This window comes from Taurulus bubalis, assembly GCF_910589615.1.
Source record: "Taurulus bubalis genome assembly, chromosome: 14".
NCBI lineage: Eukaryota > Metazoa > Chordata > Actinopteri > Perciformes > Cottidae > Taurulus > Taurulus bubalis.
This window is the reverse complement of record NC_136602.1, coordinates 6086585-6102912: the sequence shown is the minus strand read 5'-3', so window position 1 is coordinate 6102912 and position 16328 is coordinate 6086585. Positions and strand designations below refer to the sequence as shown.

The 16328-nt window shown below is 41.5% G+C and overlaps 1 protein-coding gene across 1 annotated transcript; it reads right to left on the bottom strand.

The window, feature by feature from the left end:
• Positions 1-11610: 11610 nt before the first annotated feature.
• Positions 11611-15379, bottom strand: znf365 (zinc finger protein 365; the record flags this gene model as incomplete). Its single annotated transcript, XM_079229452.1, has 5 exons — positions 11611-11833; positions 13022-13068; positions 13671-13842; positions 14000-14309; positions 14713-15379. The coding sequence occupies 5 exons, from the start codon at positions 15377-15379 to the stop codon at positions 11611-11613; spliced, it is 1419 nt and encodes a 472-aa protein (XP_079085578.1).
• Positions 15380-16328: the final 949 nt, after the last annotated feature.

Sequence of the window (16328 nt, the reverse complement as noted above, 5' to 3'; positions counted from 1 at the left end):
TGTTTGGCATTTCATTCTAAAGACGTAGGCAGTTAATTTGGACGTCTTTCTACTGGGAAACACCCACCCACACACATGCTCAGAAAGAGAGAGAGATGGCCGCCTACTTCATGGAAAATCAACCTGAAAAAGAGGTTTTGTCAGCCCGTTTTGATTTATTTGTATTTATTACTGTGATGAAAGCAGAGAGAAGCAGGAAGCAGCGGGAGGGAGTGAACTGATGTGATGGAGACCCGATACAGACTGGTGTTTTGTCTTCAGATCCAAGTGATCAGATTGTGTGGATGCTGCAAAATCTTGGAACAAATCCAGTGATAATATTTCTAAAATTGGTGACAAACATATGGTTATGGTTGGCAACTGACACACTTAAGGTTAAGGTGAGGCTATGATATGCCGGGGTAGCAACTTGTGTTATTGAGTTAAACAATTCAATAAATGTAACTCATTTCAGAGATGACTAATTTGAGGGCAAACAATATTAACTTGAGGAAGCCCATTGAAAGAGTTATTTAGTGAGCCTCAACAGGATTTACTTAAAGAAAAGTATAAACACAACAGCCCTTCTGGTGACCCAACATGATTTCATCTGATGTTGCGTGGGATCTGACCCAGTGACATCCATGACAAGCAATAAGAATAACAATATATAAATAGCCAATTGTCTCGCTGTTTACTTATGAAGGTCATAAAGAGACATCAGTATTTAATTGATAGTTTTGAATGATTAATTATTCCTCCCAGTAATTAGTTCCTCAAATATAAACATCTGAGAAGTTTAGTGGGTACATTTTCTTTAATATTTCATTGAAGAGTAAGTAAGTAAGTAAAGTTTATTTATAATGCACTTATCGCAGACAACGGTCACAAAGTGCTGTACAGGAGTAGAGACACACATAAATTAAACCAAAATGACCATAACAGGGGCCAAGAAACATTACAACAGTTTAGAAAACATAATATAATACACATTTAAAAGATGGTGCATAGAAAACACAGTAAAACAAATAAAGAAAGTAAATAAAAACAGATGAAAAGCAGGCCATAGAGCATGTATTTAAACACACGTCAGTGTAAACATGTATGAGGTGCAGAAGATTTAACTGGTTGGACCTGAGATTATGTAGTAAGAGTGGTGGGCGAGAAGTATAAAGGCCAAGGAAATAAATACAAGGAAAGTACAAGTACCACAAAGTACAACATTTGAGTAAATGTACTTCAAAGAGTAGCCCTTTCAGTATAAATCACAACATTTGAGGATTATTTAGTTATGTGTTTTTTGTGCCCTCCCCCTAAAACCCATAAAAATATAACTTGAATGGATTTTTGATCATGAGACAGACAGCACCCTCCGTCCATGGAGATGTCACCCGCTCCCACACAGCTCACCTCCTCACTTCGCAATTTTTAGCCTGCGTCTCGTACAAAATCACTTTGACACCCACCTACTCACAATGTGACACGGGGGTCTTGTGAGTGTGTGTGTGTGTGTGTGTGTGTGTGTGTGTGTGTGTGTGTGTGTGTGTGTGTGTGTGTGTGTGTGTGTGTGTGTCACAGTTCTCCTCAAGCAACATGTTGTTTTTATTGGTGGGAAGGGAAGGAGGGCTGAAAATAGACGCCGTGATTCAGACCTCGGACGTTTTTAGACCTGATGCTGAGCCAAACTGTGGAAGCCCAGAGTACGACGTCCTCCAAATTAAATAAACAGGAAAAATTATTGCGCTGCAACAGGCTGTCGGGCCACACACACACACACACACACCCTTGTATATTTATAACACAGCAGTAAACAGCAGAAGCTCTGTATGTTGTGTGTAGACTACAAAGTCTTTTAAGGTTTGCTGTCATGTAAATTGTCTTAATGTCACATTAATGTCAAGTCTGTCTTAAAACAAAAGTCCGGTTCCCATAACAACATCAAAAACAGGGTTTGCTCCCTGCTAGTGACGTAGGTGATGGGGGCCAACATCCAAAGTCCTCATTCTGTGCGAAACAAATGCCTCCATGTAGTTTATCTGAGGTTAATCTGAGGCTTCAACAGTAAAGTGGGTATCTTCCAAAGGTACAAACATGGCTGTGTTTCTATCTTTTCACTGCAGCTCAACATGGAAACACATAGAAAAAAAGTGTCATACTTGTCAAAGGGCTACTGAACTACTGAGCTCTTCTCATGTTTTTACTGTCTTACTATTGTCTTAATTCATGTTGACCATGTTCCACATTGTGGACAATTAAGTTTCTAACTAACAAACTAGCTGTTCATACGGGGCCTGAATGTTCAATTCAAACGGACTTGAAATAATGTGAACCGTTCCTTTAAATGAATAAAGTTGTGATGTTGGAGGATTATTCCTCACTTTGAAAGCTGTATTTTCCCCATGTCCTCCACACAGAGTCCCCTGGATCATTTAACCTCTACATGCTGCAGGTTCACGATGTGTCCACACGTTTTCACGTTTCACGTCTGACTGACAATACCGTGTCAAATATGTAGACATCGCTCCTCTTTAAAAGCCTGAAATACCAACTCTGCCCAAAGATAACTTCCTTATGAAGCACAGCGCTGAATGGAGGGATGAAAAACATAACCTTCATCTTTAAAAGGATGAAGGACCTCATGGGAAATGTTTTACTTGGAAGTTAAAATTGCACATAGGTATTATTTTTGTTATATAAACATTACTCCAAACGCCTCTTCGATATCCTGAACCGACCTCAAGTGCTCATCTGTCGGCAGCGTCGCTATGTTGTCGGGAAGAGGCGTCAGGCCGGCAACATGTTGTATGTACAGAAGTCCACACACGCAGATAGCCGGTGCATTCCCGGCACAACATATGAGTGTTTTTTTTGCTTTGGCACTTCCATCAGAGGGACAAGGTCCACATTACACACGCTACGATACAGATTTAAATTGAAAAAAAAAGCTGCAATTCCATCACTGTATCTCATTATACAAATAGTGCATCCACTAAAATACAAAGTACAGCCACGCAGCTCTCTTGACATTTCCATAAAGTGTTTTTCTATTTTTGAAACCCCTATTAAATTCCATTTTGAGTCTCATCATTAAAATGCTACGACCACTGCTCCGGTTCTCTGGAGAGGACGGGCTCCATGTCCTCCACACAGAGTCCCCTGGATGGTTTAAACCTGCTACATGCTGCAGGTTCATGATGTCTCCACACGTTTTCACGTTTCTCTCCCAGCTCAGCTTTAATCTCGGTTTAATACCTGGAGTGCACATCCGCTAACTCGTGTGCATCTCTGTGTCTGTCCACAGCTAATCGTGATATTTTGGGCTCCACGACCTCTCGCGGTTGCTTATTTGACTCACCCTTTCTAAAAAAAATAGTTTTTATCGTCTTTAATGTTACTTTCTGCATTGACTTCCTGCTCACTCTACTTAACTGGCCCCTGGTCGGCATGGGCCTCTAGTTATAACACAGCTGAGTGCATCGCCAACCCCCAGCTGCTACCCTGCTGGAAAAACCATAAACTGTATATATATGTGTATATATATATATATATATATATATATATATATATATATATATATATATGGGGAAAAACCGCCTAATCCTTGTGTGTTTGCCCATCAGCTAACCAAACTACACACATAGCTGACTGCATCTCCAAATGCTTAGCTGCTGATCTGCATCCAGAGACAGTTATGTTGTGCCTTTTTGTACGAGAAATCGACCTCCCGTTTACACGTGTATCGTCAAAAGGATTTGAAGCCTTTAGATGAACTGTTGTGTGAGACGTCTGACACACTTGCAGAAACGCAGCAACAGTAAATCTATCTCTACTACTTTAGTAGCAGTAAAGGAAATGATGCATCTCAGCAGCGAGGACTCTACTGTCTTCCCTCTGGCCCGGCAGACCTGCAGCCTTTCAGGCGTGAGGTTTGCAGCCTGTTTTTTTCTTCTCCTGATGCAGGGCAGCTTGTCCCATCCCGGGACTACAACTAATTTGCATGTGAAAGGGGTCGTGGGAAATTAGGATCGACTGATCGCATGAAAGCATATCTCTCCAGTTGTTACAGTCAAAAAAAGAACTTCCTACATCTAACGAAGCATTAAAGCCACTTCAGCTTCTCCATCCCATCAGCCTCTGAGAGGAGCGAGATCCAGGAGCACAAGTGCCGATCAGAGATCCGGTTTCGTAGAAGCTGGACGAGGTTACTCTGAGGCTTGCGTGCCGTTGTCCCTCAGACACTTCAGCTTGAGGAGATCCAAATGTGTTTTGTGACAGAGGCTTTGGTCCGCAGGGTATAGACAGGAAACTGGATCTGGAGGCCAAACAGTCACACGGGGGAGCTTCACATGCAGCTACTGACATCAAGTGTATGTAACCCTGGGGAGGTGCTCTGGAAGTGGACAATGAAGGGGAGTTTAGGCCACAAACAAATACCCAATTGGTGGGCCATTAATTACACCAGCATGTGTGGCTTTGCTGTTCACAAAATGGGTAGAAATCCTGCAACAACTACTAAAGTTGGACTATAAGAAGCTCTTAAAATAAGCTTTATGCATGATCTCCTTCTTAGCACAACATCAACTCAGCTCTGTGTCTGATTTCCATGTCAGCTGTGTGTCTCTAAATCTGTTATCTGCGGCACACATGGCCTCGGATGGTGGCCGGCCTGCAGGGTGATGATCTGTAGATGCTCACGCTGATACGGCTGCAGGGCTGGTTTCAGAAAACAGTCTGCTGTGCAGAGATTGTCCGACGTCAAAGCGCGGGGGGGATGAGAGCGTCACGTGACGTCAAAGCGTCGCGTCATCGCGCTTTACTCTCTCCATGAAAGATCAACAGCAGCCCGCGGTATATTTATTGACTCGCTGTTACGGCGTATGAAACCATAACAAAACAAGACATTTGAAATTCGGCCGTGCCCTCAAGTTCACCTCGACGCTACGTTTCCCAAACACACAGAGGCCTTGCTGAAGGAGGCCAAAAAAGAAAGAAAAAGAAGATACATAAATAAAAAACCAGCACTTGAAAATTGAGGAAATTAAGCATTTGGTGGCCAAGTTGAGCTGCTGGAGTTGAACGGATTGCTGGCATGAAAGCAAAATGCACCTTATTTGAGGAATACATTTTAATGTTTAGCTGCATAAATCTTGAACAGCATTTAGCAGTTTTTATCCAAAAGGTTGTGTGTGTATATAATCCTTTACTTTTTTATTTAATGTCAAAATCAGTATTTATTGAGCTCTGATTCTGATGACATACACCACATGTTACACTCGTATTGATCTTATTAGAAAGCAGTTTTCTTGAGGGTGTTACCATTGCAGTCCATATATTTCAGTTTGTTGTTGTTTATTAGTACATCACAATCATGTGACTCAAACATGTGTTTGTGTGTGTGTCATATTATTAGCTGATGGTAAACATAGCCAGTAGAGACATTGTTCTCATCATCATCATCATCATCATCATGTGTTTCCGTATCTGTCTTTGTGGGTGTGTTTGTGCTTTTTAATCATCACAAATGAAACATGTGCACGCCACATGACTAGTCTTCACTCACAGGAAAAACAACGACGCACACATTGCCCTCCTTAGAGCCAATAATCAATGTAATATATTGTATTGACACACAACATACGGAAAATGATCAGTTATTTAAAGTCACTGTGGGTAGCATTAGAATGTATGAGTTCATAAAGGGCATTCTGGGAAATGTTGGCCATCAATTAAAGGGGGAGGCGTCATCCTGATGCAACCCACTCAGAGAAGAGACAACACTCTCTGCCTACCTGTAGCAGGAGAGCGACACCAAGCGGCCATTTGTGAGTACTGCAGCAAAGTTTCTGCATACAGTTAAAATAAAATGGATTTAAGTAAAAACAACAAACAGTAACTGTTGAAAAGTGTGTGATGAGTTGCATTAATATTTTTCTTCTTTCCTTCAATAATGAATGAAAACAGTGTAATTCCAGTGTCAAGTGATTTATCTACATTCGATGTTTAAACTTTAATTCATCCAATATCCCCACAGTGTTGCCTGATAGGAGAAAAGACTGTTGGAACTTGGATTTTGAATTCAGACATTTTTCTTTAGGCCTTCGAAAGTCTACAGTTGTTAGATTGAAGAGGTCTAGACTGAATTGTCGGTCCATAACTTATATAAAAATAGTGCCAACCCTACACTAACCTTCTATTTCTATTTCAACGCTTTAAGAATAGCTTTGCTTAAAGAAAAACACCCAATACTCCGGCTTGTTCTAGGCTGCATTAATGTGCACGCAACACTGAAACAAGACACGTTAAAATTGGGTTAGAGTCATATATGAGGCACTTCCCTTTTCAATGTTTACATCTCATTTACACTAAGTGCTGTTTTGAACTCCTGCCAACAAAGCTCGATTGGGTGGAGCCAGACGGCCGACTCTGTAATCTAAAAGCACGAAAAACCGTTGAGAAATAATAAACAGCCCTCCTTACAAATATGTTATTTTGAAGGATGCGTTTGTTTTGTACAAGGACAGCAAAACGCTGTGCAATGGTTGCACACATCTAAAAAGAGATAGCTAACTCAGATACAACAAAACACAGATTAATTAAAGACTAAACTAATGTCAAGAGTGTTTTCTTCAAAGTACGGGACATTACTATCCTTAGAGCTTAAAAAATAAATAAAAGATGACATTTTAACGAATAACTTTGCATTAAAACACTTGAAGAAAAACGAAATACGGCAACAATCTCGGTGTCATGTTTGTTCTTTAATCTTCGATGGTTACCACACAGACAGACACATTTCAACATAGAAAGTATTCCAGTTCTTCACAGTATTGCATTTTGCACAGTGTTATACAGACGACAGAGTTTTATCCAGTGAAGGCACAAAACTAGAGATCACTTCTGCAAAAGGAAATCCCTACAGACAGACAGGATGGACTAAAGGATATCAAACTTGGCGCGGAAACAGTTTTTAACACAACATAAAACTAACTTTAATCTCTACTGACAAGAAAAGGTAGTAGTGTCATAATCAAACTAACAATAACTGCAGTTATAATACTTGTTCGGTTTATGCTTTCAACTTCTCAAGCTTCTGTCTCTCTCTCTTCATTTCAGAGCACATTTTCCCCTCAAAACATTTCAAAACACAGAAGTAATATTTCTTTTCCACACTGTGCATGAACGCTGCTGATTGTCCAGTTTACAACACTCTCCTCATACGAGACCCAACAGCTCCACGCTAAGTGCTGCCTGTTGGCTTAGTGCAACTGTCCTTCAAATACTGTACCATTAAAATAGACCTCGCTCTGCTACAAAAGTACATATAGTAGTACATGATAACAGTATAAGTACTTTGCTTCTTTTTTTTTGCTACATATGAAGCATGCTTTCACAGTAACACAACAGCTACATATGTAGTAGTAGTAGTAGTAGTAGTAGTAGTAGGGCTGCCTCATGCATCTTCCACCACCTTTTTATTGACACAACAGGAAGTAGTACAAACTTGAAGCACTGCACACATTCCTCCACACACACACACTCTTCCACACACAAAGAGTTATGCTGCTGTTTGCATAAAAAAAAACTCCAGTTTCAGTGATTATTCAAGGTTTTACCAGACAAAAGAAGATTCAGACTAAGATCAGGTCATGTGACTAGAATCAGGAGGCGAGTACATTACATTAAATTGAACTTAGCTGACGCTTTTTATCCACAGCGACTTTCATTTTTGCTCTTTACACCGTAGACACAGCAACGGGGAGCAATTAGAGGTTAAGTGTCTTGCTCAAGGACACATCGACTAGCCAAGCCGGGGCTCGAACCACCGATCCTCTGATGGAAAGACGGGCACAGCTAACCACTGAGGCACAGTCGCCCCAGTGTACACACACTGACGCGAGTAACCGGGTTGCAGTCGGCTACCCGGTTACTGAGCCAATCTCATAAATGTTGCGTAAACAAGACACCTGGTTTCTTCAATCAGGAACAGAAGATTTCTCCACGCCGTCTACCGGTTACTCAGGTTTTTAAATCGTCCTTTTACACGACTGGTGTCTGCGGACGGGAAACAGTAACAGCAGATCGGATGGATGAAAGATGTCATTGCACAGTGATGAATTCTATCGCTGTGCAAAGAACATATAAAGAAACAACTAAAAAGCAGTTTTTTTTTTAATTGACAGCAGCAGTAACACTTGGGCTGAGACCATAAGTGCCCAAATCATTTGGCGTGAAAAAAATTGGCAACTTCTAATAAATTTGAAATTAATCATGATTGACAACTCCTATAGTGAGGTCTTTAAAAAAAAGTCTGGCGAGATTTAAGACTTAAGATTTATGCCAATTAGCAATTGAAACAAGACAATTTCAATAAAAACATCAGAAGAGTCTGAAAGACAGGAACCCAACATCATGATGAATTTACCAAAACGTAAAATTTCAGGAATATTAAGACCATTCCAGGACAGAAAACAAACACAGACAGTTTATGTTTGTGACCCAGATAATTGTTCTACCAAGTCAAAGTACTTTAGGACTACTACTTCCACTCGACAACACATTATAGCTTTGTATACAAAATATCTATTAACACCGTCAACGAAACCCTAACCAACGACAGCGAAGATACATTTTACACCGAATACCGTCTTTTACATTTACATTCTAATCATTGGATGAGAGTTTCGTTTCGTTTACTGCAAATGTACTGGACGCATTCACGGCAGTGTAAGTCACTTTGGATGAAAGCGTTGAGACGACGTCATTCATTTGTGATCGGAGAATCTCCACCCGTTTCTGTGTGAGCGAGAGCGGCGAGACAAAAAGGTTGGGTCTTAAAACGCGGCATCTCTTCGGTGTGTGTGTGAGCTATGCGTTAACTCAAGAGTACATTCGTTATGTGTGTGGCGTCGTCGTCCAGACGGGGGATCAAACTCTACCTGCATGTTCCTGGCTCGTTTTGGAGGAGAAAAATAGGCAGTTTTCCTCAAAAGCCTTCAAGCTCAAAGACCGGGACAGACTCCCTCCGTGAAAAGTGACGAAAACACTTCCCAAAACACGTTTTATTGACTTTGTCTAATTCAATAAAATGGCTGACGGTATTCTAGGTTTTTGTTATCGTCAGCAAATTCCATAAGAAGTCCAAAACCAACAACATGTTCGTTTCTTATTACTTCCTGACTTCCTGTCTGTGGTTTCTCCGCTCGAACCCTATTGGTTCCTACTGAAGACAAATCTTTAAAGGAACCTTTTCACTTTTTAATGGGGCTCCCAAGTTATTGTGCTAAGCTAGGCTAACACAAAGATGGACAACTTTCCCAAAAAGGTTTCCTTTAAAAACATATTCGACAAAACAAAACTTGGGTAAAGATGGATGGGTGCAATTGCCTACATAGGACCACGACTGCCAGAATATATATATATATAAATATCACAACGGAGTATTTACACATCAACATATCTAACTTTTCTCTCTATGTACAATTATCAGACAGTATCTGAATTGGTCCTTATGCAGTGAATTCCACCTATTTGCCATTTTAAACCTTTTTCAAAACAAAAGAAGAACTAAATGCAGTTTATTTGACCCAGGTCTGATGTCATCAAGCTCCGGTCTGTGCTTTACACACCAAGTGAGAGGGGTCTTATTATGCACTTGATGGCTACATACAAGGTATTATGTGGAGGCTGAAGCTAAAAGCTCCCAAGTAAAAAAAAAAAAAAAAGTCAGCATCCTCACAGGTTCTGACATGAAAATAAAGACCTTCATGGATCTTGTCTTGCGTCGTAGAGCTTAGTATTGTAGGTATGAAGCTTGGGTATGATATGATCCCAAAATCCAACAGAGAGCCTAAACTCTGACTGGATCTGGCCGGCTCCCGCTCAGTGGGGAAACGCCACACGGTGGACGTTTCTAAGCCTGGAACCACACAAGCTGACCGAGTATGAAATGCTCCGTGGCTTTGGAAGCAACTCGACTGTAGGCTTTAAGTGTTGGCCGTGAGCCAGCCGACATGCTAATATTCACAGTTCATACGAGAAGACAATGTTTAATCTAATGCGCAAGATTCTGCATCATCCGAACCCTCTTCGCTACAGCCCCGTGTGCACTGATGCAACGCGGGAATTTGGCCTCAAAAACACAGATAACTGGAACCAGGCGAGGACGTAAAGGTTCAACCAGAGAGGACCGACAACTACTCATCCTCAAGCCACCTTCTTCAAAATTCAACAACAACTCAGTAGATGAATACAAAAGCATATTGTGTTTTTTTTTTTTTTACCTGAAATATCTCTAAAATACAGAAAGGATTCAGAAAGTAGGTGTTACTAAAGACTGAGATTAATACTGCAATAAATACTGTGATTTGTGCGGACAAATAAGACAAAACTCTATTATTAATTTATATGTTTGAATACTGGAAATCTACCCACACTTAAAATCCCGCTCAAAAAAGCACCCTGTGTTACACGTCACGATGTTTCAGTATCATAATCTATGGAAAAGTACAAAATATTCATTAACAGTGCTAGGAATAAAATATCGTCACAATATAGTATTATGTACGTAAATACAATGTGATGTCGATGTGGTCATGCAGTAATAATAGTTATTGCATTACATCCGTTACCCTGTTACGCAGTAGTAGTTACTGTGATGTGTATTTTGTATGTATTCTCTCATTAGGGATCCGACTGCTAAAAAAAGAGGTCTTGATTTATACTTCAGTGGAATCTTATTTTCTACGGTTTTCTTAGTTTGATTTATAAAAAAATACTTTTACTATACAAATTGTGTCACTTAGGAGAAGCAATTGTATCCAATCACGCTATACCAATGTGTAATGTGATATATGCAAAATTATTTTTACATTATACTAAAATAAAGTACTTAAGGAAAAAGGAAAAAATTTAATTCAGGGAATTGTCATATAAATACATATTGAAGCCCCTTTTTTAAACTTGAAACTATTTTTTTCTTTCATCTTCTTAAATATTTATACCTGTTATTGATAAAGTTTCCCCATTTTGGAACATCCTGTACAATTTAGGAAAGTCACTTACATTTTGTCTAAATCATTTTAAACATGTCAAAATAATACTTTAAATACAACCAGCCAGGTTTATAAAGCATGGACACCCGTCTGCACTAAATTACATTCAACCAAGTGTATTTTAAAAAAGGTGCAATATTAAATAACCTGGCCACATGCTGCAAATAAATAGGAGGCAGCATTTTACCTCTGAAACGCCCATACGATCTAAATTTACAGTCATCAGTTATATCTAAAAAAAAAAAAAAGGCAACTATCACCAACAGCCGGGCGAAACCAAATCCAAAGAGGCAGAAACGAGAAAACATGTTTCCATTTCATCCTCCCAGATATCAGTAGATATCTGTGCATCGATATACACAAACGTCTCTGTGTAACCCCTTCACATTCTGTTGATAATGTTAGTTCATTTTTAATTTTTTTTAATGCTTTGAACTAAAAGAATCTGGCCAGATATGAGACACCGCTGCTCCAGAGAAGCTCGCCGTGAACTTGACCGTTCTGTACTTTTCCATAGGTTAACACACTGTAATAACACAACTGTTAAATGGAGTTGTTCTTAGAGTTGTTCTCTACAGTTCTACGGCTCGTACCCGGCGGACCGGCGCCGCTGGTGGTTCCAGATGTCGTCCCGGTGTTCGGGTCGGCAGAACAGCCGGGACGACTGGGCCAGACGCTCCCGGTGCTCCCGCTCGCGGTCTCGCTCGCCCGGTTTGGAGAACAGAGGGTGGCCGCCGAACTGCGAGGAGGAGTGTGTTCTGTTGTCGTGGAGACCGGACGAGGACAGCTGACCTCCCGCCGACCTGGAAATGTCAAATATGAACACATGAAGGCAGGAAGTGGGGAAAGTGGTGGTGGACGTAAACAAGACTAGTTTTTTTTTCACGTTTTGTCAAAGTTACGAAAGAGCTCTGAGGTGGTCTCTGTATTAGTATTACTAATAATAATAATAATACACATTTTATTATAGAAATCAACATTTGACAAACAAAAAAAGGATCAAACAAAATGTTATGATCATGATTTCATCTTTCCTTTTCATTTCAGTATCTATAGGCAATATTCTTTACAATTACAATTTAAATGCAAGTACAATCTGGAAAACAAAATGTGAATTAATGCATGTTTCCATCCATTACTGTTACGTGAATTATGGCCAACGGTGTTCTTGCAGCGCAGGTAGCTAATGTCAGACACACTGTGCAGCGCACAGACAGACAGGTTAAATGTCACATGTTCAGCGATGAATTAAACATGATGGCAACACAGAAATCTGACAGACGACACAAGAGTCCTCGTGAATGATTTAGCAGCCGCTCCGTCACCTTTTGGCTTCGAGTCAGACCAACAGCAGCTGCAGCAGCAGTTTATCTGCACTGTTAAGAGAATCCTGCAGAGCAATAAGCCTTTTTCTTTTACAGCCGAGTGCGACAACTAATTCCCTTTTCTCGTCTTACAGCAGGTCACTTCAAAAGCTTCAGTGAAGAATAAAAATCCTGTGGAGAAATGTCTTGTGTGAAGTTAAATACCGGTGATGGATGAATCTAAAACAAACCACCAAGAGAACCTACAAAAATATATAAAATCCATTTTTGTAACCGACAGGAACTCAAACAGCATGAGGTCATAATAAGGAGTTATATTTGTACCATCTACTTGTCTCACAATGACAGAATATTCATTACGGAGGATCTGATTGGCTGTCTGTCTGAGCAACTGATGAGTTTATTCATACGACCTCTTAAATGTTGAATGGAGATATATTATCACATGAGGTTCTCCACAGAATGTAACCATCAAAGTGAATCCTCATGAAAACATTTCACTTTAAAATGTGCTATTAAATTTGATCTCATAATAATAATGATAATGGTGTGACCCGGCCCTAACTGTCCCGGACTCAGTGTGACAGATTATTATCAAATCCACTTTTGACTCATGTTGGAGTTACAGGATTGTACAACATCCTACGAGAATGTGGAGGTACTCGCCTGCTTTTAGTGATCCTGTGAGGTCCATTATCGGTTGGCTGTTGGTACTGATGGGGGCACAAAATAAGGTCAAAGGTTACATTTTTCCCAAAAGCTGAACCAAACACAAGCAGAAAACACCTATTCAATTGTAGAATTAATTCAGTGTTTAAGTCAGTGTGTGTTTGTGGTCAAGAGGAAGAAGTATTCATATACATTCAAAGGAAAATGTACTTTAAGTATCAAAAGTAAAAGTACTCATCCAGAACAGACTCTGTCAATGCTCTATTTTTATTTCCTGGTAGTATTAATTCTTTGACTCTTTAACTGCATTTGAATGTTTTCGCTGATTGAAGTAGAGCATTGTTTTACTACTAATTACATCGTTTGCTAATCAGTAATGATGCCTCCTAGTTTTAAAAGGAAGTCAAATCTTAAAGCCCTTGCGCACACAAACATCACACAACTTTCTCCAGACAAGAGTAGTAATCAACCAGGGTAAATATAAACAGCTGTGTGGCTTTACTTTGCAGAGCAACTATAGCTGCATCTAAATATAGTGGAGTAAAAAGTACAATCTCTCCCTCTGAGATGTTTTGGATTAGAAGTGTAAAGTAGTATAACACGGAAACCCTTCAGTAAAAGTAACATCCCACCCCTGTGGTTGTACCTTGTAGTGGCTGCACTGTTGCGGGCTGCCGTTGACCTGGTAATACTCCACCAGTCTCTCGGCCAGGGCGATGCGTCTCAGCAGATTCTCGATGAAGCGCTGGATTCGAACTTTCCCGCACGTCTCCTGTCGAGCCGCCGCTTCCAGAAACTTCTGGATGGTTATCACCTCTCTGGGAGACAGAAACCGTATTCAAGTACAGTCCTTGAATAGACGTGCTGGTCCGGCGGGCAGTTCATGTCATGTCACCGCGAACAGCTGAATCAGTAATCTCCTATATAGCAAAACTACGTGCGGAAGAACTCCCCACCATCTGTTGCCCCGTTTACCTCTCCCGGCGCTCCAGCTCGTTCTCGGAGGCGTTGAGCTGCTCCCTCAGCGCGGCGATCACCATGACGGCCACGTCCACCTGCCGGCTCAGCGACCTCTCCCTGTCCGCCACCTCCTGCCTCTCCTGGGCCAGGTGCTGCGAGTGAGCGCGCTCGCACAGGAGCTCCGTGTCGGTCTGGGCCAGCTCCGTGCTCACCTTGGCCAGCCGGTGCTGCATGGTGCTGTCGGCCGCCCGCAGGATCCTGGCCAGTCGTCGGCGCACCGCGGCCGAGGCCGCCGCCGTCTCCGAGCCGGAGTACGAGTTCTGCTCTGGTGGCGACAGGAAAGGAGACGAGTTACTGCGGCAGTAGCCGTGACTGGACTGTTTGATACCCTAATCAGGATTATTGATCTCTGAACAACCTCCTGAACTATGTTCATCGTGTCCCCAAAGACAATTTCAGTGGCATTTGCCTTCCAAACAGAGACTTTCTGTGGGTATGCAACAACCCACAATGTGCAGGAAACACAGACATCCGATGAACCGGGTTAATGTTCAGTTTGCATTCATTTCCTCTTCCAAATGAGTTATTTTTAACAATTAGTTAAAAGTCCTGCGTCATCATGATGAACTGCAGTGTCTCAGAAACATTTCTGACACTCACTGAAATACTCTGTCTATAAATATAACTCTGCTCCAAAAAGTATCGCAAGAAAGTAAACCTGAACGCACCGACCAGGTCCAGGTCCAAGTCCGGGTCCGGGCGTGGTGGGGGTCCAAGAGGCGCCGAAGGAGGGAACGGGTGGTGATGGTGGTTGAGGTGATGGTGGCATGCGTCTGACTTTTTTAACAGCATTTTTATTTCCTCCTCATTTCTACCTCCATCTCTCTCGTCACTTTCGTCGTCGTCATCGTCTTCATCCCCTGACCCAAATTCCTCTTCGTCCTCGTCGTCGTCATCATCATCGTCATCATCCTCTTCATCCTCCTCAGCCTGCGTCCCCACCCCGACGCTTTGGGTGCGTCTCCTCACAGAGCTGTAGGAGCGGGGGTACCCGCTGTCTCTGCTGTCACTGAGGGAGCGGACGTGAGGGGGCCGCCACGCGCTCTGCTGCCCCCTGCGGGTCGGGAGGCTCATGTCGTGCCAGGGGATGGCCGCCGTCAAGGGGTCGGGGAGTTTGCCGGTGATGCTGAAGCCGCCGGGGTTCACGTCTGGCGAGTGGTACGAGTGGCGGTACTCCAGGTGGGCGCGGAGCGAGGCCAGGCTGCGGAAGCGCTCGTGTTCGCCACAGCGGGGGCAGCGGAAGGGGAGGTCGCAGGAGGTGCTGGTGCCACAGGGCTGGCCGTTCCTCTCCAAGAGGAACGAACCGGAACCTCTGGAACACAACTTCTGCTGCATCACTCTACACCTGGAATACAGAGAAGTACCGATTAACAACTAGTTAATCAATTAAGCAAGTATACAAAGAAACACATGAATGAACATTGACTGTTGTTCTGACAAAGAAGTCATTTAAAAAGAGTTCTGTGAAACTGACATATCTCTGAAATGTTAAAGACGAAAATTAAATCAGTAAGAAAAAAAAAAAAAAAAAAAAGGTAAATTAACAAAAGAATTATTGCCAAATATTTGCATGATCGCATTACTCATTTATCAAGCAAAGACGGCCAGTCCCTAGTTTCATTCTCTTCATTTTAAAGACTTTGGGCTGTTGGTCTGACATAACAAGACATTTGATGACAACACCACTGAGCATCTTTTATAATTCACAGCCATTCTACACACTAAATTATTCTGGTATTGAAAAAGAAATATAACAGTAACCAAAACACCGTTATCGGATAACAATGTAGTGGGTTACAACATTTATCAAGACATGGAAAACCTCCCTCAATATATAAAAGGTAAACAACAACAAAAAGATTAAACTAGAGCTGTCATTAATGATGAATGTATCACTTTCAATACAGTTACAGTGATAACAGTTACATAATATGCCATTTAGTTCATCACCAAACAATGGTCAAATTAGACAGGAACAAATTGAACAACTGATTAAAAAGAGTAAAAGAAAAATGCCGAAATAGCAAAAATAGTGAATTATACAACAGAAAACTAATTTTGCTAGTCACTGTAAAATAGAAGCTCAGCATCAAAATGTGTGCAGATTTAAACAAAAGTCCCGTTTCAGTGGCCCAGTAACGCATCTACAACAAGCTGCATGCTAAACAAGGAGAGTTGTTTTAAGCCGTTCCTCAAACCTCACTATAGAAATAGAAGGTGAGCACTAATGGCAATGGATCAGATCAGAGTTTAAACCTCTTCATCCTCCCACTGAGTGGATGCA